The sequence below is a fragment of the Engraulis encrasicolus genome, chromosome 16 (genome assembly GCF_034702125.1).
Source record: "Engraulis encrasicolus isolate BLACKSEA-1 chromosome 16, IST_EnEncr_1.0, whole genome shotgun sequence".
NCBI classification, from domain to species: Eukaryota; Metazoa; Chordata; class Actinopteri; order Clupeiformes; family Engraulidae; genus Engraulis; species Engraulis encrasicolus.
Genome location: NC_085872.1, coordinates 34,526,869 through 34,547,587, shown reverse-complemented (window position 1 = coordinate 34,547,587; position 20,719 = coordinate 34,526,869). Strand labels below are relative to the sequence as shown.

The following is a 20,719-nucleotide window of genomic DNA, read 5'->3' as shown; positions in this document are numbered from 1 at the left end:
CAACCTTGGGTGTTTTGAAAGGCGCTATATAAAACGAAAGTACAGGTATTATTATTATTATTATTATTATAATTATTATTATTATTGCATTGGATTGCAAAATGCATTTTATATACGTTTGAAAAGTATGTTCCCAAAATATTATGAATGGGAAGAATTCACACAGATGACAGGATGTCTGAACAGTCATTTCCAATAATAAAATGCAAAAGTCAAAAATGGTGGATATGCCGTTTTGCAATGAAACTCTTCACATACAAACGTATGTCCAGTTGGGCCCTATCACTCCAACCCCTCGGAAGCGTTTCATGGCAGCATGTACTACAATAAAGACTATGCCAGTTAGTGTGTAGTAGGGGTTGCGTGTGGTTGTGACAATGGAGTCTCTCACCTCCCTGGCCCCCTGTCAGTCTGTCCTCCAGCTGCTGCCTGAGGCGCTCGTTGGCTCTGATGGACTCCTCCAGGCGCTGGCGAAGGCTCCTGATCTCCCTCAGGTGCTCCTCGATCAGCTCTGCACCTGGCAACAACAGAGGCGTCACAGATACTGTACCGTAAGCTTACTTGTACAGTTACACATCAACACCACGCACCCACCATTCATCTGTGCCTAACTATTTCAACCATTCTGACATTAGAGTGTAAGAAACACATGTCACAACAACAGCATAGCTGCAATGAAATTCACGGTGCTCCTTACTCCAAGTGTCTCAGAGATAAAGACACGACTGTGATGCTGAAATTACTATTTCATTCTGTCTCGCAGAGATGGTATTCTATCTTTTTGATGATGCATATCCGTAGTCACATTAGACAGTTTGATCATGTAACATTTTAACAACAAAAATGTAGTAGTTAACAGGCGCCAGCCCCAGACCTGTGTGGCTTCCTCCTGATTGGAACTCTGATGACCCAGAGAACCCTCTCATTGGCTGCATCATGTTGTCCATGTCCCAGAGGGCACTGCTGTCCCCCGCGCTGACATTGATCTTGGGGTTGGAGGCCCTGGTGTAGCCCGGATGGGGCTGCTGGGCAGTGGGGTGGGACAGTAGGCCGAACGCGTTGGGATTGGCGTTGGGGTGGCCAGCCAGGGAGTAGCTGGACAAGGCTTTGGCGTGGGGCACCATGAAGCCAGCTGGCAAACACACAGTACAACACAGTTATGCTACTACGGATATCTTAGCACATGCTCGGGAGTTTTCAGTGTGTGCTTGGGTGTTTCCAATTGTGTTTATGACTTTAATGCGGTTTTGAAAAGAACTGAACATGTAATCACACAAAAGTAATACAAAATGTAATCACATAAAAAGTACAACATGTATTCCCTAAATATATTATTAATCTACACTGTATTTGTTTGGTTAGGGCACACAGTACATTTACTAAGGCTTTCGTGGATTAAACACAGACACAGACAGACACAGACAGACAAGCACAAGACATGAGCACCTACTGTTTCAAAGCAAATGCCAAATAGGAGCTATTTTTTTGAATTTTTCAGAAGCCACTTTACGTGTCATGATGCATGAGGTGTCTTGAACATAGTAAGGGGTTTAGACAATGAAAATGGCATTATGTGTTTCGTGCATACAAACTGGGATGAGATTTATGTTGATAACAAACTATGAATAATGCAGATGAAATTATCTGATAATTTTGGGTTCATTTATAAATCCATTGTTGGATAGGCCCAAAGCCTGTGGCTTAAAATTAAGATTTTGTTGGGACAAGCAACGTGCTTCATTGAACTGAAAATCTGTAACTGTATTCAATTGCAGCTTGTTAAATTTCTTTTTTAAAACTGTTTATTTATAGCTTGTTAAATGTCTGATGCAAGATATCAACCAATAGACCATGCATCATGTCTGTTAAACTTGCAAAGTGCACAAAATGTGAATTGAGCACAGCACACCACTGCAACCTGACTTCCTGTGCACACATGTCTTACTTCCTGCCCACAGCGCCTGTGGGTACTGGTGCAACTCGGCAGCTGATTGTGCTCTGGGCATGGGCACAGAGTTCACACCCTGAGGGAAGTAGAGGCCTTTTGGATTCGGGACAGAACTGAACTGTGGAGTGGGATAGAATTCTGGGGACAGGATGGAGAAAGGGACCATCACATCTAAAGCAAATAGCAAGATCAGCAAATAGCACATGGAAGTACAGGGACTTTACTGACATGGCCGACATAGTAAGGGGCATTATGTGAAAAATAACCCACATCGGTGACTGCACTGTACATACGTAGGCATAATATTCACACTTGTAATGGTTTAGTGTAATACTAATACAGAATAAGCAGTAGTGAGGGTAAATGAGGAACTTGCTGGTGCAAGGTGCCCTGCATACCTGTCTGAACCTGCCGATCTGCAGGCATGACAGGGGTGCTGGGGCTCTTATGCAGGGGGAGGGATGAGGGACGCTCTGGAGGAAAAAAGGGGTGACACGGGGGGAAAGACGGGGGAAAGGAGGAACACACACAGGAGGGGTGATTCTCGTGGTTTCGGAGAGTGAGAACATTGTCTGAAGTGGCTGGAAGTGGAAACCCAAATGTAGACAAATGCACACCTATATAGAGGTTACTGTCATGAAGTTATCATGCTACTTTTATTGAGTGTATGGCAGTGATTCTCAAAGTGTAGTCCGGGGACCACTGTTGGTCCATGACAGAGCTCAGGTGGTCCGCGAGAGGATTTCTACTTTTCCAAGACAAGCTAGTAGCAGTAGGTCATATTTGTAATATTATCACAAAGCTAAACATAGCTGAAGTCATATTTTCATCACAATAAGGTTTGTGATGTGAATAAAAAAAGTAAGTGATCTGCATCGAAATGAGCAGTGTCAAATTAGCACCTGTCATTCAGTTGACAGGTGGTCCCTGAACATTTTTAGGGGAACAAAGTGGTCCTCAGTCCGAAAAAGTTTGAGAAACACTGGTCTATGGATAAAAATATGTACTGCATATACTTAATAAATTTCACACACATCACAGACCACAAACTGTGTTTCTGTCACGTGCTGGTTACCTGTGGCACTTTTCAGGGGGCATGTCCTGTCTGCCTGTCCCTCCAGGGCATACTCGCTCCCGCCGTCCATATCTGAGCAGAGCTCCAGCTCCTCGTTGGTGGAGCCGCGCTCATCAGACACAAACGAGGTCCTGTCTGATTGGTCAGTGGTCTCGGAGAGAGCACGGCAGCTGGAGGGGGTGTCTGGACGCTGTTGCAGCTTGGTGTGAAGGGACTCTATGATCTTGTCCTTCTGCTGGAGCTCTTTACTCAACCTGATGTGGAGGACAGAAGAAAAAACAGACAAATTAGCTCCAGAGGGAACGTCTCTGTCATGTCATCTCTTACCATGTCTATAAGTTCACACAGAATCCCTCATGTACATTCATCCTCATTCATTTTGTCTACTCATACTCAACAGCCGACTCTAGATTATTTCAGATTTTATTTCTTTTTTAAAATATATATTTTAGGGACTTTTATGCCTTTATTTGACAGGACAGTCGAAGATGGTGACAGGAAGCGAATGGGACACAGAGACAGGGGAGGATAGGGAAATGACCCCGGCCAGACTCGAACCGGGGTCCCCGTAATGTAGGTGAGCATGCAAGATTTTATTTCACCATAAGTTTTTACAGAAGTATGATTGATAGACCTGATTGCTACACTATCAATATTGCACAATTGCTTCACCTAATATTTCTGGACAGATATGGCGATGCTGATGAAGAGGGTCCTCACAGCTGAACCAGCCAGCACATCACCCTCATGGCTTCCATGCTTGTGCTCGTGCACACAACTACTCCACATAGAGTTGGATAACAATGCATCCACATACAGAGGGCTGGAAAACATGAGCACCCACAGGGAAGCCATGGACCTGTGGTCGTCTAATCAAGCTCTTCTATCTCTGTCTACTTTATGTGTCTGTCTGTCTGTCTACTACTCCTTTCATTAAGGCGTCAGTCTGACAGCAAAGCGAGATGTCTCAGTCTGCTGCTCTGTATTTACTGTACTTGATGGAGGCGCTATTCACTTGTAACGAGATTGTCCAAAAAGTCAATAAACTCCAGAATGAGGCTGAGCTGGCGGCTACAGACTAGACTGCTGCCATATTCCACTGGGGGAAACACTCTGTCTGATTCAGTCTGCTTTGGCTGAGGCCCTGCGTTTCCCTCATTCCCCCTTTCCTCTACACACACGTACGCACATACGCACGCAGGCACGCACGCACGCACACACACTTGTACGCATGCACGTACACGCACACGCGCACGCGCGCGCGCGCACACACACACACACACACACGTACGCACGCACGCACACACACACACACACACACACACACTTGTACGCATGCACGTACAGACACACACACACACACACACACACACACACACACACACACACACACACACACACACACACACGTACGCATGCACACACCACGCACACACACACACACACACACACACACACACACACACACACACACGCACGCACGCACGCACACACACACACACACTGTACACAAACAGAGAGCAGGAGCTGAGAGTGCCTGATTACCCCTCTTCCCCTTTGAGCCTCTTAAGATGTATAGGTAGGATATCAGACTCCTGCTCACTCTACCGTCTGATCCCTGTCTTGCTCCCTCCAAATGGAACAGAAAGCAATGCAGAAACACTTTGTAGCAAAGCATAGTAATAGCAAGAGCATTCGAGTTGGGGTTCAGATCAGGTGTCAAATTACAAATGGTCATCATCAGTGTGAGTTTGGCATTTTGAAGAAGATACTGTATAAAATCACCAATGAGCACGCTCTTGTTCATCTAGTGGCCTACACTCACCCATTCCCGACCCATGACTAGGCTGTAATCACAAGGCTTTGCACAGGCATTTTTACACGTGCTATAGACTGTCTGCCAGACACTTGGCTAAGTGTGTGTGTGTGTGTGTGTGTTGGGGGGGGGGGGGTGGGGGGGTTGCACGAGCTTGAGTATGAGCATTAAAGCGTGCTAAAGTGGTGAGTGTGTGACGAGGAGGAGGAGGAGGGGACCTCTACTAAAGCTGCTTGTCTTAAGTCCAGCCCCACCTGCCCCCACTCCCTGCCAGCAGCACTGGATAGGTCTTAGCTGAGGAGGTTCTCACACTCTGAAGCATAGGACTCTGCCTTCCAAAAGTTCTGACATTTTTGCCTCATTTCCACTGCCGGTTTTCTGACACAGCTCAATCGCGAAGCAAAAAGTGGTGGCCGAGACGTGCTGTGTCGAGCTGTAGGCCTCCCAGAAAACCGGCCGTAGAAAAGAGGCATTTGTGTGCTTTTGTATTGTTGTTGTGCTCAGTTAGCTCCATTTCACCATCCTCTCTTTATGTCACACCTTTAATTTTTTCATAGTGAATTTCTACACTGTGTTACATTATCTGTTGCCACTTGTGTTGATGGGACGCAGGAGACTTACCGTAAAGCAAGAAGCTCATGGCCTGTCTTGTCATCGTGCATCTCTGATCGATCACCTGGTCAGAAAGAATGGGCAGGATGTGTATGAGGAAAAAAACATTTAAACCATTAAACCATTTAAACTATTTAGTGCTTGTGCTTGAATAGACATGTATTAACGCCTCTTATTACACACCACCTTGTTTTAAAGCATTCCGTCTGTATGCGAAAATGTGAATAAAGGTTATGAATACTTTTTTCCTATTCTCTCTCTCTCTATCTCTCTCTCTCTCTCTATGTGTGTGTATGATGGATGAACAAATCCACAGAACCACAGTGTGTGTGCACATACGTACAGATGTGTGCACTGCACACACATATCAGTGTACTGTGTCCACTTACGGCCACTGATCTTGGTGCTGACTCGCTGGGCGAGGCTGGTGCTCTGGGAGAGCTGCTCTCTGAAGCTCTGGCCCATGTAGTAGTCGATGTCGTTGGCCCTCAGCAGCTCCTCGAAGGCCTTGGTGGTGTCGCCCAGGTGCTGCGTCAGGATGTGGCAGATGCCCCGGCCCTCTCTCATGCGCTGCCGCAGGTGGGACAGCTCGCGGGCCTGCGCCTGAATCAGGGTGTTGTACTTCCTGTGAAGGGCATGAGAAGAGTGGGCTGTAGTAGGGCACAAATTAACACAGTCTGTCACCAATGTCGTAACCTTCAACGGGGGAGAGTACCAATATAGAAAAAAATAGTAAAGAACTTATACAAATTATTTATATAAAATGTATGATTTACTCCTGAAAGTGGCCCCTTTTGGTGTTTTCTCATACAGAGATATTATACGTATGTATTATGTACGTATGAAGCATACAAAGAAAGTAATTGTTACATGCACATTATCTGTAAATGGAACTTTATTCATACTAGTTTCACCAACACCAAAAGGGGCCACTTTCAGTAAGTAAATGCCACTTTCAGGGAGTAAATGTATGCTCCAAAAAATGTATAAACCAAAAAATGCACAGTATACCTTTTTCACTGTCATATAAAAATCTTTTACGTAAAATTCATTAAAAAAAACTTGTGTATGATGTAAAACGTGTGTATGATTTCACAATATATATTCCATATAGGTAGTATTGTAAGCAGCAGGTGCCCACCCTGGCCATGTGGCGCACCTCCCGTCCTCCCCCGGCCCGGCCCCCTCCATGCGGCAGGCCTTGAGCTGGTTCTCCAGGGAGGCCACCCGGGTCACCAGCTCCTTCAGCTCGCGGCTGGGCTGCGGCCGCGGCCCGTCCGACTGCCAGCCCTCGTCTTCCTCCAGGCCGCTGTGCGCCGGCGAGGGCTGGAAGGCCCAGTTGACCTTGCGCGGCGTGCGCTCCAGGCTGGAGGCGTAGTCGGAGGTGGTGGAGAGGGAGCGCACGCGCAGCTGCAGGCTGCGGATGACGCGGTGGCAGCGTGATAGCTGGGAGCGCAGGTCCTGCACCATGGGCTTCAAGGAGAGCTCTTCCTCCTCCTCCCCGGGCTCCTTCAGTTCGTACCCGTAGTCTGTGCCCCGAGAGAGAGATGTGCACATCTCCAGGTCATCAAACTCTGAGGGGTGGAATTTAAGTGGGAAAAAGACCATTCAGTGGATATCCTAGTGGTAAAATAAATTACAGCAGACATTTTCCCATCTTTGTTTAAATCAGTGTTTCTCAATGGGGGCTCTAGAGCCGCCCAGGGGGCGTTGGGGAGCCCTAGGGAGGTGTTGAGGATACAACTGAAAGGGGGCAGAGCTTAGTTGCCATTAGAGGATGTTCGTCTATGCTATTTATTTAAACTAAGGGCCTACCAGCCTTATGATGGAGTCAAGAGGGTGCTGGGAGGCTTATGACGAGGACCAGGGGCATTTGTTCAAAAAAGGCTGAGAACCACTGGTGTAAATGTTATATATTATGATCGAAACATTCCATAGATTTACAAGAATTACTGGTATGCTGCTCTATGTTCAGTCTCCATTGTTTTGTCAATGGAAATATCTCTGCCATGGTTACCTGGGCTGCTGGCGTCCTCTCGCTCCGCCTCATTCTCACTGCGACCGCTCGTCTCGTAGCCCAGATCCTGCAGGTCCACCTGCACCAGCTTACTGTCCTGCTGCACTGACGTCTCCGCTGGCAAGGACAGACAGGCAGACATCATGGCTGAGATAGCATACTTGTACATTTCCATGCTTACATTTACATAAGATGTGATGTATACTACTGTGCATGTAGTACTGCACGAGTGGAATGGCAGATTGCATTGTGTGTGTGTGTGCGCGCGTGCGTGCGTGCATGAGAGGGAGAGAGAGAGAGAGAGAGAGAGAGAGAGTGAGAGAGAGAGAGAGAGAGAGAGAAAGAGTGTGTGCATATACTGTATGTGCTTGTTTGTGTGCTTTGAGTTGTACTTACTGAGCAGCTCCCTGTAGTCTTTCAGCTGGTCGGCCTGAGCGTGCACGGTGGCCTCAGACACCATGAGCCTCTCCTGCAGCTCTCTGTTCTCCTGGCGGCTGAGGGCCAGATCAGACCGCAGCCGCTCCGCCTGCTCCCGCAGACCTGCCTCCACATGCTGCCAGAACCCTCCGCCAACGTCACCACCGCGCTCATCCGCACCGCCACCGTCGCCGTCACCCTGCAGTTGGCACAGACAACTCTTTTGCAAACATTTGCAGAAAACACATGAAATTGGGAAACAGCTTGGTTTCTTTCTGGCTTTTTATCCAACTTGTCTTTGCTGTTTTCTCTCTATCTATATCTCTCTTTATCACTCTCTCTTGGTTTCCTTTTCTTTTGGCTACAGATAATACGATCATCAGACAGTGTTTGGTGTTTTTGTTCCTATTTGTACATCCACTGCCGAGGGCAGCATCCAGAATCCATCCAGGCCAACAAAGACGTGGCTGTGGTGTAATGGCCTACAAGGGACTGAAAAGTTCAAGCACAGGCAAGCTCTACAGTAATATGTCAAGTGACATACTTGGGTACACTAATATTGGGAGTTCCTGTTGCTGCACAATTTTATTCCTTATTAACCCATTTTAGCATGATGACTCGTATACAAAGTATGTTGTTTGACCTTTGGTGCCTGGAGACGCTGCATTCAGGCTCTTGAGATTTTAGCTTTTTAAATAACAAATTGTCTATGTTACAGAGTGAATAGACACATTCTAATGTAAGATGAGGGTCTTAGGGTTTAAATTAAACGTATGTCATGTTTTTATGTGTACCAGAGGCTAAGATAGTTAGGTTTATAGGCTGAGGCCAACTTTCCCAATTCCCAACAATGGCTTAGGCATACAGCAGGCGTTTTTTGCAGGTGCTGTAGGCATCAATGGGTTCATTAAACTGTTTTCATCATAATGACCATTTCACATTGCAGTTAGTGTTTTGTTCATATGAGCAGTGCTGTGTCCATCCTCTGTACCTCTGCTGTGTGCTCCTTAGTTGGGCGATGAGACAAGAGGGTGCCGAGGTCCAGTGAGTGAGGTCTGGTGCACCTCCTCTTCCCTTGCCGCTCCCTCAGCTTCACTGTGGGAGGGCCACGTTTACCCTTCGGGGTACCCATGCCATCCATCTCCTCCATCTCCTCCTCCTCCTCCTCCTCCTCCTCCTCTGAATCCTCCGCCTCCTGCTCACTGTCCCCCTGTGCCACCTCTTCTCTGTAAAATACATGGTGCTCCTCATGGCTCCTCATGGCCTCCTCCTCCTCCTCCTCCTCCTCTTCCTCCTCCTCGGAGTCACTCTGCTCCCACCCTCTGCACGTGACTGATCCTCCTGCGCCTGCTCCCGCCTTCGCTCCAGGTCCGGCTCCGCATCGCTCCTTCAAGGCATCGTTCTGAGCTTGCAGTTGCAGCAGAGCAGACCTGTCAAGAATGCAGCATGGAAAAACTGTGGTCATTTCAGCACAACTGAAATAACATACTCTGTAAAAACTGTGTGGGCCTTTTCACGTTGATGTGCTTGTTTCATAGAAATAACTTTTCCCCCTCACACTGTGGACAGATCTGCATATCTGTGTTGTCCTGAGTTAACAGTGACCACCAAGTCTACTTTGTACATTCTGTTTTGAGCCCTACCGTAGCCTAATGGCACTACGTTACTACACCGTTGCCCCGGGTTCGATTCCGGCCTGCGTCATTTGACAATCCTTCCCCGTCTCTCTCCCCACTCGTTTCCTATCCCTATGTGTCTGTCCTATCCTCAATAAAGCACAAAAGCCAAATAAAATTCAAAAAAAAGATCCATTCTGTTTTGTGTTGTGTACCTCATCTGGGCCAGAGACTTGTAGCCAGCCTTCCTCAGCTGGTGTTTGAGCTCTGCCAGCTCCACCTCCACTGTCTTCTTCTGCTCCAGCAGCTGCTGCACCTCGTCCTTCCACCGGCCCACCGCGGCACTCTGGGAAGGCCCCACGCTGCCCTGCCCTCCAGACATGCCAACATTCTGGAGGATGGAGGAATAAAATGAGGATGGAGGCAGATGAAAACACACACACACACACACACACACACGCGCACGCGCACGCGCACACACACACACACACACACACACACACACACACACACACACACACACACACACACACACACACACACACACACACACACACACACACACACACACACACACACACCTTTTGCTTCAATTCTGCATAGTTGAATGTACATTATGGTCCTATTTCATATGACTTGAAGTGGGGAAAACAAGAAAATACAGAAATATACTGTATGAGGAAGGCGGTCATTTTTTTACATAGCTACGTAACTAATCAGAACTGTAATGCTTGACAGTAAACCATGTGTGAAATGTGTCTCTGTCTCTGCCATACTAAGAGCTATTCCATAATGCTTGGATTTAGCTGAAATGAGTTACAGCGTGACACATCTGGTGATCATTAAAATGTTTTCAAAAATAACGGCTTAAGTATTAGCTTGACACATTTAAGAAGAGACACAGCACAATAGGAATCCTGCAAAGAAGAGATTCGTTAAACTAAAAGTTACAGAAATCATACCTGTGTGATGGCCAGACTCTGAGCGGTCAATTTGACATCCTCGTCCTCTATGCTGTCTGTGAATTCATCACTGCTGCCATTTCCTCTCTGATCCTCATCTTCATCACCAGTATCCTCCTCCTCTGTGCTGAGTTCTGTGAAATTCAACAAAAATGTAGCAGCAGGTGAGGAATTGAACCGACCTTTGTCTGCTTCTCTTGTATTTGCAGTCTTTTAGTCTGAAATGTCACTGTTCGGAATCCACTCCCTGCTCTTACTTGAATCATGGGGCTCCAGGGAGAAATGTCTGCCAAAGGCACTCTCCCTCAGCCAGCCCCCCCCCCCCTGTTTATTTCACTATGCAACTCTCACTCACACTCTCACAGCACTCTAATGAAAACAGGCCTACATGCACTCTCGGGCACACACAATAGATATAGAGGATGCATGTTGAGCACTGCCCTCACAGGACAAGCAGGAACGACTCACTGGGACTGTTATGAGGGAAATTACATAAGAGCAGTGTCCTGTCCGCTGCCCCGCGGCTGGGCTGGCAGGGAGGGATGTGTCCACTCTGAGTGACCACGTCACCACACAGCAAACCACGGCTGCCCTGGTACTGCGCTGGCCTCAATGGGGCACGCGGCAGCACAGCAGCTCAGCCATACAGGCAGAACACTTAAGGCTCTTTTCCACTGCCGGTTTTCTGGTAGGCCTACAGCTTGACACAGCATGACTCGGCCGCCACTTTTTGCTTTTCGATTGGGGACGATTGGGCACAGCTCAATCGAAAAGCAAAAAGTGGCAGCCGAGTTGCGCTGTAGGCCTACCAGAAAACTGGCAGTGGAAAACAGCCTTTATACACTGCCCTGGGTCGGCCCTTATGGAGGTGAATGTATGAATGAGACTGTGAATTTGATTTCATCAGGAAGTCTCAAAGGTATGCACTTATGAATCTGGACATAATGGGGTGTGCAGAGAGCTGGCCATAAAGCTGGCTGACTAAACCTGAGGTTGTGTACACATATGGAGATTCTGGATGAAAGGTGCACTATGCGGATTTTTAGTTATAGTATTCTTTATAGTTACTGTATAAGTTGATATACTACATAGTTATAAGAATTCTGAACATGACATAAATGCTTTATCCATCTCATGATGTCATTTCAATATTCATTACATTAAATCACCAGTATACATTCTGGTGTGGTGGAATGCCAACTGACACAACTACTATTTAACTAGTATATAACAACTATTATTATATAACTACTATAACTAAAAACTTACCATTTATTAACCTATATCTTGTTCAATGCATCATGTGTTTCACATGCTCATATTGCAGCAAAATCTGGTCTTAACACTTATCTCTAAACTACACTTAAAATAGACTCAAGAACGTCATCTATTTAGACACTTAAAGAATTCAGTGTATGGACCCAATATGTATGTGGTGCCATTATGCAGCTGAATTCAAATATATTGGGATTATGAACTGTAAGTGTGTGTTCATATTAAGGGGCAGTGGAAACTATACATCTAAGGTGCAGACCTACACTGAGAATGTACAAACCTTGTGGTTGTTTTTATTGCGCTCCCATGAAATAATCTTATAATTTAATTTATATATTTTTGTTAATGTGATGACATGAGGGGAGACTGCTCTGCTGCAGACCTCCGTGCAGGTACTGACAGAAACTGATGGATGCTTTGTGCGTTGTGGCTGTGATCTTCTGTGTTTCAAACAAACCAAAACAAAGAGCCATTCGAGGAACCAATCGATCAGCTAAATGATGGTACACACATAAACATCCATGCAAGAATAAACTCGTGCAAGATCATCATGCATATGTGAGTACAGGCCATCAGATCAGATGAATCACATATACTGAAAATGCACAAGTGTTGAATTGGAAGCCATTTTCATGTTTGAAAAGAAAAGACGTGTGGTGAACTGTTGATGGCTTATGCAAATAACAATGGCATGAACATTAACGTTATAAAAGATGTTTGTAAGAAAAATACATGTGTATGTAAAATAAAAATTTTGCTATAGGTTGTCCTTTTGATATGTACTTTCTAAAGGATAAATCTCTGACCTCAGATAGAAATTGACAAGTGGTGTGAGGGGTAAAATTATCAAAAATACAATACAATATCTACAATGAAGCCAGTGAATATTTATTTCTTTCTGTTGAGGTGCACAGACATAAAAATAATATTTTATTCCCAGCACGAGGTCTACAATGAATGGAAAATTAATGGACAAAAACGCCCATCTTAAAATGGCACCTAACCATACAGTGTCACTCTACCTCTTCCAGTGAATATCAGAGAGATGAGAGAAACGGGGAAGGGGGTCAACTACATACCGGTAAATCAACTACGAGAAGTCACAATGAGGGATGGTAGAAGGAAAACATAGTCACCTTAACAACAACTTCATGCATTTACCCTTGGGCTGGCATCTACTGCATATACCTACCTAATCACCACACAAAATTGCCTGGCAAAGCATATGTCCATGGATTCGGGATGTGTTGCAAAACAAGTTCACATTTTCATATTTTCTATTTTATGCAGTATCCGTTGAGCAGATGTCATTGCATGCTGAGGCATTGTGTTAAAAGCTTAGGCCACAGGAGCGCTACTGACTCAACTCTTGAAAGGGACTCAAACCAAGAGGCTTTTTAGAGCATCGTTCCAGTTCGAGTTTCTTGAATCCAAAAACGTGAGACTTTAAAACTGTTCAATTAAGGCATCAAGTGATTTCATAATTCAACATTGTAAAATATTACATGAAACCTTCTAGGAAGTTGGCCCCTTCAAGTGAACGTTGGTAGCCTTGTCTACTAAAGCACTAGTATGCTGGTAATATCACATTACAACTGGCTCACTAAGGAGTGCTCAGCATGAATAGGTTGTGCAATATGCTGCCTATGGCAACCTGTGTTCTTCATTTCTAAATAGAAGCATCTTATCTTGTGTTAAGAGTGTGAAAGCAGAGAGAGAGAGAGAGAGAGAGAGAGAGAGAGAGAGAGAGAGAGAGAGAGAGAGAGAGAGAGAGAGAGAGAGAGAGAGAGAGAAGAGAATGTAAAATGACATACAAAAATTGGAGAGACAAAGTGCATGTTTTCTGTAAACGGTCATGACAAAACTCAAAAAGATGAATGTGCCACACTACACACCACGGCACTTGAGACAATAAAAGGCTGCACAACATATACACAAAAAAAACAGAATACATCAAAATGGTTAAGAAAAAAAAAATCAACAAAACTCTTGCGGTGAAAAGCAAGATGCAGACATACTGCCACATATGTGCTTTAAAAAAATTTAAAAAACACCAAAACACGCACTTCCATACAAAATAAATAACCATGAAACAATTTGCACATTGTCCCTTCAGTGAGTAGTACTGCACCATCATCAAACACACATTTGTATGCACACACTTCCACTGTTAGTATTAGTAGTTCTCTATCGCACGTCTTAGCGCAAAACACTCTCTTTAGCATTAGTCACGCTTGCCCCAGGTCGTCCCCTTAGCTGGCCCCCTGTCTGCCCGTCCCCACCTCCAAAGTCAGCTTTTGTCTTGGTGGCTTTCTCCAGCACCAGGACGGCCTCCCGGCTCCTCATCAGGACCTCCTCCAGCTGTCCCCTCAGTGCCTGAACAGAATCCAGCTCAGTGTGCAGAGCCCGAAGCCTCTCGGCACTGCTCCAGGCACAAAAGGGAAAGGGCAGAAAAAGAGCAGCACCATTCATAGCCAGAAATGCCACCAGTGTAAAAACTCTTTTGCATAAAAAAGGGTTGTGGGTGGCTTTTGTTTTTTGGTTTTTCAAATACGGATCTACTGCCTGTTGTGTATGCGCTCACCTGTCTTTGCAACTCTGCAGCTTGACCAGATTCTGACAAAGCTTCTTTTCGGCTCTCAACGTCTCATTCAGCCTGCCATGGTCAGAGACCAGCTGCTCAAGGAAAGTCTGTGGAGAGCATTGCAAAATCTGATACGGTTAGGTAGTGCTTGTATACATATGCAGGTAGACATGCATGATTAAACTCAAGGCCCTAAAAAATCCCCAAGTGCTGTCACTCGGCCTACAAAGAGGTTCTGTGTGGCTGTTGCCAAACCCACAAATGAAGTCATACCTGGAGGCTGGCACCAGACGGGTCCTGCTTGGAGGCCAATGATGATCTCAATGCAGTAAGCTCCAGCTGAATGTAGGAATCAAACATCATTAAACTGACACACTCTTTGACCCTGCTGGAACAAAATACGTTTTTTTTACACTCTAATGCATTAGTAAAAAATAAATAAATAATAATAATCAAGCATGTAGTGATGGTGAATGTATACCTGCATACACCTGCAAGTCTAAGTCTAGATACATACGGATGTGAGAGAGAGAAAGCGAACATGTACCTGGTTTTCTCGAAGCTTCTTGACGGCCATCTGTAACTCATCTTTAAGTGCTCTGTTTTCATGCTGCTCCTCCGTGCTTCTGCTGTTTGCCACAGAGTCCTCCTGACCCTGCATCAGCTCCTGGCACAGAAAAACACCCAAGCACACATAATCAGTTAACATACTGTCCTATGCCCAGGTGACTCCTCGCAGTAATGCCAATACTCATGAACGGCCATCCGGGTACTTTGCTCGTAAATGTGCGTGACGCCCCTTTATGGGGGAAATCAAACCGAATGTCTCATTAACTTACATGCTACACAGGCTAGCCTAAATGAGCACATTTCATGCTTCAGCCACGGCTGTTTGGCTATATTATTTGAACAGCCAGCAACACAACACGTTTTCGGCATGTTGAGCGTGGACAACGCTAGTCTACAGGTCTTTGTATTTCGTTTTTTTCTTTCCCAACACCACCAATTGACTTGGCATTGGCTGTTTTCCCCGACAAAAGGGCGTAACGCACGTGGAAAACGTCACGCCATTCATGAATATTGGGTACAGTTATTAGCAAACTCAGAATCGCTCCCATGGATTTTTGTCTATTCAGTTCTGTTTGAAATGGCATGCAGGATATTGAAATGGCTTGTAGAAATGGCAGGCAGAATACGGTTATGTTGTGAAGCAGTGAAGGTAGGGGGGCAGTGCTGACACCTGAATGAAGGCCTCTTTCTCCTTGAGAAGGTTCTGTACCCTCTCCAGCTCTCTGGCGACCGGCTCTGCGCTCTCCCTCTCCTTCTCCCTCTCTCGGCCCACATCACCCAGCTCACGCTCCCTTGACAACAGCTGCTGGCGCAACTCTTTCACTTGCCCCGTCTGCTCGCCAATAACCTGCCGCAGCCGCTCTGTGCAATCCTGACACAAAGACAAGGGAGATGGATTAAGTAAAAAGTGTAAGATGCGCGCTCATCCCAAAGTAACAACTAGCCACGGGTGCAGAATATTAAAAAAAAAAACGTATAAGGAGAGAAGTAGAATATTTTTGCGAATATTTTTTCTACTTCTCTCCTTAGATGGATTAAGTAAAACACAAGCTGAGATTTGGCACAGATATTCACCATTTCCCAATGTCAAGTGCTCTAGCCTTGGTAGAGCGTGAAACGCCCAGCGATTGGATACTCTTTGGTGAACTCTGCGGGGTATCCCATCACTAGGCGTTTCACGCACTACCAAGGCTAGAACACTTGACATTGGGAAACGGTGAATGTTTCCACTGAGGGGTAGTACAAGAAGGTGTTTTAGTAACAAACCGGGTTACGTTAACCTGGAGATAGCGATAAGTCCGCTAATGAAAAGTGAGTTTCATTTTCTTCAATAGCACTAGCAGATTTATTTTTTGTATTCATTTAACATTGATAATTCCTCTAACATGTTTTTGAAACACAGTACCACCTCGGTCTGGCGGCAGGCAGGCTGGTGCAGTGTGGTACCTCTATCTGCTGGTCGCGGGTGCTGATGGTGTTCAGCAGGTCCTGGATGTGTGCGTGGTGCTCCTGGGCCTGGCGCGTGCGGTCCGAGAGGAGCTCCTGCAGCAGACGCTCCTTCAGCTGCAGTCGGGCCCTCAGCTCCTCCACCGCCTCCGAGGGGCTCACACACACCTTCGACAGCAAGGTGGCCCTCAGCTCCTGAAAACACACACGAAGAAATATGTGTACCGCACGCACGCACGCACGCACGCACGCGCGCACAGCAGGAAGATGCTGAGGTCAAAAAGAGCCGACAGGTTTGTCTGGCCAGGCTGGTTCATTGTGACAGGGGCTTTCAGCACTATGGGTGTGACTCAGTACCCAAGGGCACACCGTATACAACAACCTGTACACCTGCTATGGATACAGAATGGTTGCACGGAATTGTCGAAAAAAGCATGCCGAATGCAAGACATCCTCATAACTGAAATGGGTGAGTGTGTGTGTGTGTGTCTGTGTGTGTGTGTGTGTTTATGTTTGTATCCGCATGTTGTCCCTCTGTCTCCTTGCTGTGAGTGTGTGTGTGTTTATGTTTGCATCAGCATGTTGTACCTCTGTCTCCTTGCTGTGTGTGTGTGTGTGTGTGTGTGTATGTGTGTGTGTGTTTATGTTTGCATCCGCATGTTGTACCTCTGTCTCCTTGCTGTGTGTGTGTGTGTGTGTGTATGTGTGTGTGTTTATGTTTGCATCCGCATGTCGTACCTCTGTCTCCCTATTGTGCGTGTGTGTGTGTGTGTATATGTTTGCATACGCATGTCGTACCTCTGTCTCCTTGCTGTGTGTATGTGTGTGTGTGTGTGTGTGTGTGTGTGTGTGTGTGTGTGTGTGTATGTGTGTGTGTTTATGTTTGCATCCGCATGTTGTACCTCTGTCTCCCTGCTGTGTGTGTGTGTGTGTGTGTGTGTGTGTGTGTGTATATGTTTGCATACGCATGTCGTACCTCTGTCTCCTTGCTGTGTGTGTGCAGAGCGGTCTGCAGCTGGTTGATGAGGGTGTCCCTCTCCCTCAGGCTGAGCGTGTGCTTCTCCTCGCTCTCCTGCCGCAGACCCTGCAGCTTCCGGCTGCTCTCCTTCACACACTGAAGCTCCAGGTCCTTACCACGCACCAGCGCATCCAGGCTCTGAAGACACACACACACACACACACACACACACACACACACACACACACACACACACACACACACACACACACACACACACACACACACACACACACACACACACACACACACACACACACACACACACACACACACACACACACACACACACACACTTTAACAAGAGTCTATGCACTAGCCTTGTATTGGTCACTTGCTTGCCATTTGTCAAACTGCGATCCACTACTAGGTCTCCAAAAGGTCCGTACTGTGATGGTCTCCTCGTTGTTGGCCAATATTGTGCGCAGCCGTTCCAGGTCTCTCTCCTTCTCCCTGATGGCCTGGTGAAGCCTCCGCACCTCCTCCTCCTTCTCCTCCAGGCAGCGGAACTTCTCGTCTATTGAGCGCTGCAGACATAACCATTAGGATCAGTGAGTGGGGTGCTCGGGGGGCATGGCTGTCACTACCATTTAGGACACAGAGGTCCTCTGTTTTTTTTCAGAAATGTAACATTTATCTATGATGAAAATGGATCTATGATCAACAATGGTAAATTCACGCTGTATGCGCCAACCCCTATTCCCATTTATTTGCCTCAAACGCAGCAACGCACTTCAAAACGTTTGACTGAAGAATGAACTGAAATTTACAGTGTGCAGTACAGCACGCAGAATTTCACCTCGGTATTTGAGAATGTCTTGTTAAGGCCCTGCAAAGGGAAAGTGAGAGAAAGTGTGCCAGTCTAGAGTGTCTCGGGGGTGGGGGGTGGGTGGGGTGTCTGACCTCTAGTGCTTTGTCCCGGTCTCTAATGCGGCTCCTCAGCTTGTCCAGCAGGACGTCTCGGGGTCGAGCAGACTCTGCCGGAGGCTCCAGAAGCTCACCGTACTCCTGATGATGCACAGAAAAGGCATCAAGTCACCTGTGTGTGTGTGTGTGTGTGTGTGTGTGTGTGTGTGTGTGTGTGTGTGTGTGTGTGTGTGTGTGTGTGTGTGTGTGTGGACATAAAAGGCATCAAGTCACCTCTGAATGTGCCTGTGTATTTGCGTGCGTGTGTGTGTGCGTGTGTGTGTAAGCATGTGAATACGAACCTGCAGTAGTCTGTCTTTGTCTTGAAGGGACACGCGTAGCTGTGTGATGCTCTTGTCGCGGTCCTGAAGCTCCGAGCTCCTCCGGGCCTCCATGTCTCGTAGCTGGCCTTCCCTCTCCTGCAGCTCCGAGCGGGCCTGATGTAGGGCACCACGGAGGTCCTACACAACACAACACCAGCCATGACGAACACGCATAACGACACATACACACACGTATGCATTGTGGTGTAAATAATAATTGATATGTATCGATGCATCGATTCCACGGCTGACGATCGAATCGAATCAACTCGTATCGTGGTGCATTATTAAGTATTGAAAATAATGGAATCGCTTCCTTAAGAAATCGATATTGAATCATAACTTCATGGAGGCTGTGATTTACACCCCTAGTATGCATGCATGCACTATACCCCCCCCCCCCCCCCCCCCCCCCCCCCCCCCCCCCACCCCCCCCCCTTACCTGGTTATGTTTCTCTGTGGCCTCCCTGTACTGCAGAGCCTCCTGTAGGTCTCCTTGGAGGCGCTGAGCTGTGCGGCTCTGGTCGTCCGCCTGCCTCTGGCTCTGCCTCTGGGCCCGCTGGCTGGCCTCCAGCTCCAGCTGCACTGTGAACAGGGAGCTCTGCAGCCCCACCAGCTCCGACTGCAGCTGGGACACACCGGCCGCCCCTCCACCGCCCTCGCCCGTCTACCATCACCCCACACACAGACACACACACACACAGAGAGACACAGGAGACCGAATAAATGACTGGGTTAAGTACAACATTAGGGTCAAAGACGTACAAAAAAGCATTGTCATTCAGTGTAACGGATGCCTTCTGCTGACTGTAACTGTAAAAAATTACTCTTTTTATTTATTTATTGTTACAGGGAATTCATGAAAGCCTCGGCTGTCATCCATTCACTTGAAACAATTTAAAAATCATGTTTTTTTGCAGTTACAGTCGGCGGAAGGTGTCCGTAACACTGAATGACAAAGACGTCTTTGACCCATTATTAGTATGCATTTTATGTAAGTTCTATATAAGCTCTATACAGCACTTTTCCTAGTACCCAAGGTATGGGTCCAGAGAGGCACAATGCATTCTGCTGTGATGTATTACCTGCTGAATTTGGTTGCGGTGGGCCATCTCTCTCAACTTGCAGAGTGTAGCGTTCTGCCCTTCAATTAGCTGGTATAACTCTTGGGCCTGACAAAAAAAAAGTATGCAAAAGATTTGAAATACATTGCAGTTGCAGATATATAAATCGGCCATTGACTCCATTTCAACAACTTCTGTTTTAGATATAGCAGATGGCACATACAATAGTTGTCTCCATCACCTGCGGTCATGTTTGGTTGTTTTGCCAATACGATTCTCTAGGCAGGGCTAAACCAGTTTTCTTTTGAAGTCATCTGTCTTCAAATGTTTACAGTAGCAGAAATGTCAACAGCTTGCGGCTCTCCTATATTCTAGGTTTACAATGCTTTGATTTGACAAACAGGCGTAGAGAGATCAAGGCCGTGGGACTGACTAATAAATCAATACAAATGTGTGAGTGTGCAAGTATATTTTTAAGAATTATTAAGTGTGTGAATGTGTCTGGGAGTGTTAATCCGTTAGTCACTTACCTCGTTATCCTTGGTGGAGATGGACTCATTGAGGCCTTGGATTGTGCGCTCCTGAGCCTGAGCGGCCTGCCTGATGAGACGCAGCTCACACTCCATTTCACTCAGCTTCTCTTGGAGATTCTACAGAGTGAGAAATGAAGAATGAGGGATCACTGAAAAAGAAGTTTGTAAGATTTGTACAGTAGCTTGGGGTGATACTCATTTTTTGGGTTTATGTACCGTCCATCTGTGTAATGTGGATCTGTGGTGCGTTTCTCAACAGACTGACTAAGTTAGCAACTTACTTAGTTGTCAAGCATTTCCCCATTGGCAACTTGCGTTGCTAACTGGTTAGCAACGACACTGTTGAGAAACGGGGTCCTGTGTTAGGATGGATGTCAGCTAAACCTGTGCATGGCGTACCTTGTTGTTGGCCTCGCTCTCGTGGATCTTGGCTTGCAGTGACTGGACCTGGAGCTGGGCCTTCTGTAGCTCACTCACACACTGCCCTGCGGCACACTCATACTGGTTCAGCTGGGACTGCTGCTCCTCAACCAGGCT

At 46.5% G+C, this 20,719-nt stretch overlaps 1 protein-coding gene across 2 annotated transcripts in view; it reads right to left on the bottom strand.

The window, feature by feature from the left end:
- The window catches only part of LOC134465671 (myomegalin-like), a 57,697-nt gene that overhangs the window by 9,944 nt on the left and 27,034 nt on the right, over positions 1-20,719 (bottom strand). For both annotated transcript variants that reach the window (XM_063219464.1, XM_063219466.1), the window contains exons 7-33: positions 20,582-20,719; positions 20,180-20,299; positions 19,671-19,757; positions 19,028-19,252; positions 18,565-18,723; positions 18,260-18,364; positions 17,746-17,883; positions 17,315-17,494; positions 16,339-16,533; positions 15,563-15,763; positions 14,870-14,989; positions 14,596-14,661; positions 14,323-14,429; positions 14,021-14,160; positions 10,464-10,597; positions 9,717-9,892; positions 8,877-9,315; positions 7,865-8,084; positions 7,469-7,585; positions 6,593-7,025; positions 5,841-6,076; positions 5,461-5,515; positions 3,024-3,277; positions 2,347-2,421; positions 1,946-2,086; positions 875-1,132; positions 392-517 (exon numbers count right to left, since the gene is read on the bottom strand). In XM_063219464.1, coding sequence (XP_063075534.1) covers positions 392-517; positions 875-1,132; positions 1,946-2,086; positions 2,347-2,421; positions 3,024-3,277; positions 5,461-5,515; positions 5,841-6,076; positions 6,593-7,025; positions 7,469-7,585; positions 7,865-8,084; positions 8,877-9,315; positions 9,717-9,892; positions 10,464-10,597; positions 14,021-14,160; positions 14,323-14,429; positions 14,596-14,661; positions 14,870-14,989; positions 15,563-15,763; positions 16,339-16,533; positions 17,315-17,494; positions 17,746-17,883; positions 18,260-18,364; positions 18,565-18,723; positions 19,028-19,252; positions 19,671-19,757; positions 20,180-20,299; positions 20,582-20,719 — 4,645 coding nt within the window. The remainder of the gene's footprint in view (positions 1-391; positions 518-874; positions 1,133-1,945; positions 2,087-2,346; positions 2,422-3,023; positions 3,278-5,460; positions 5,516-5,840; positions 6,077-6,592; positions 7,026-7,468; positions 7,586-7,864; positions 8,085-8,876; positions 9,316-9,716; positions 9,893-10,463; positions 10,598-14,020; positions 14,161-14,322; positions 14,430-14,595; positions 14,662-14,869; positions 14,990-15,562; positions 15,764-16,338; positions 16,534-17,314; positions 17,495-17,745; positions 17,884-18,259; positions 18,365-18,564; positions 18,724-19,027; positions 19,253-19,670; positions 19,758-20,179; positions 20,300-20,581) is intronic.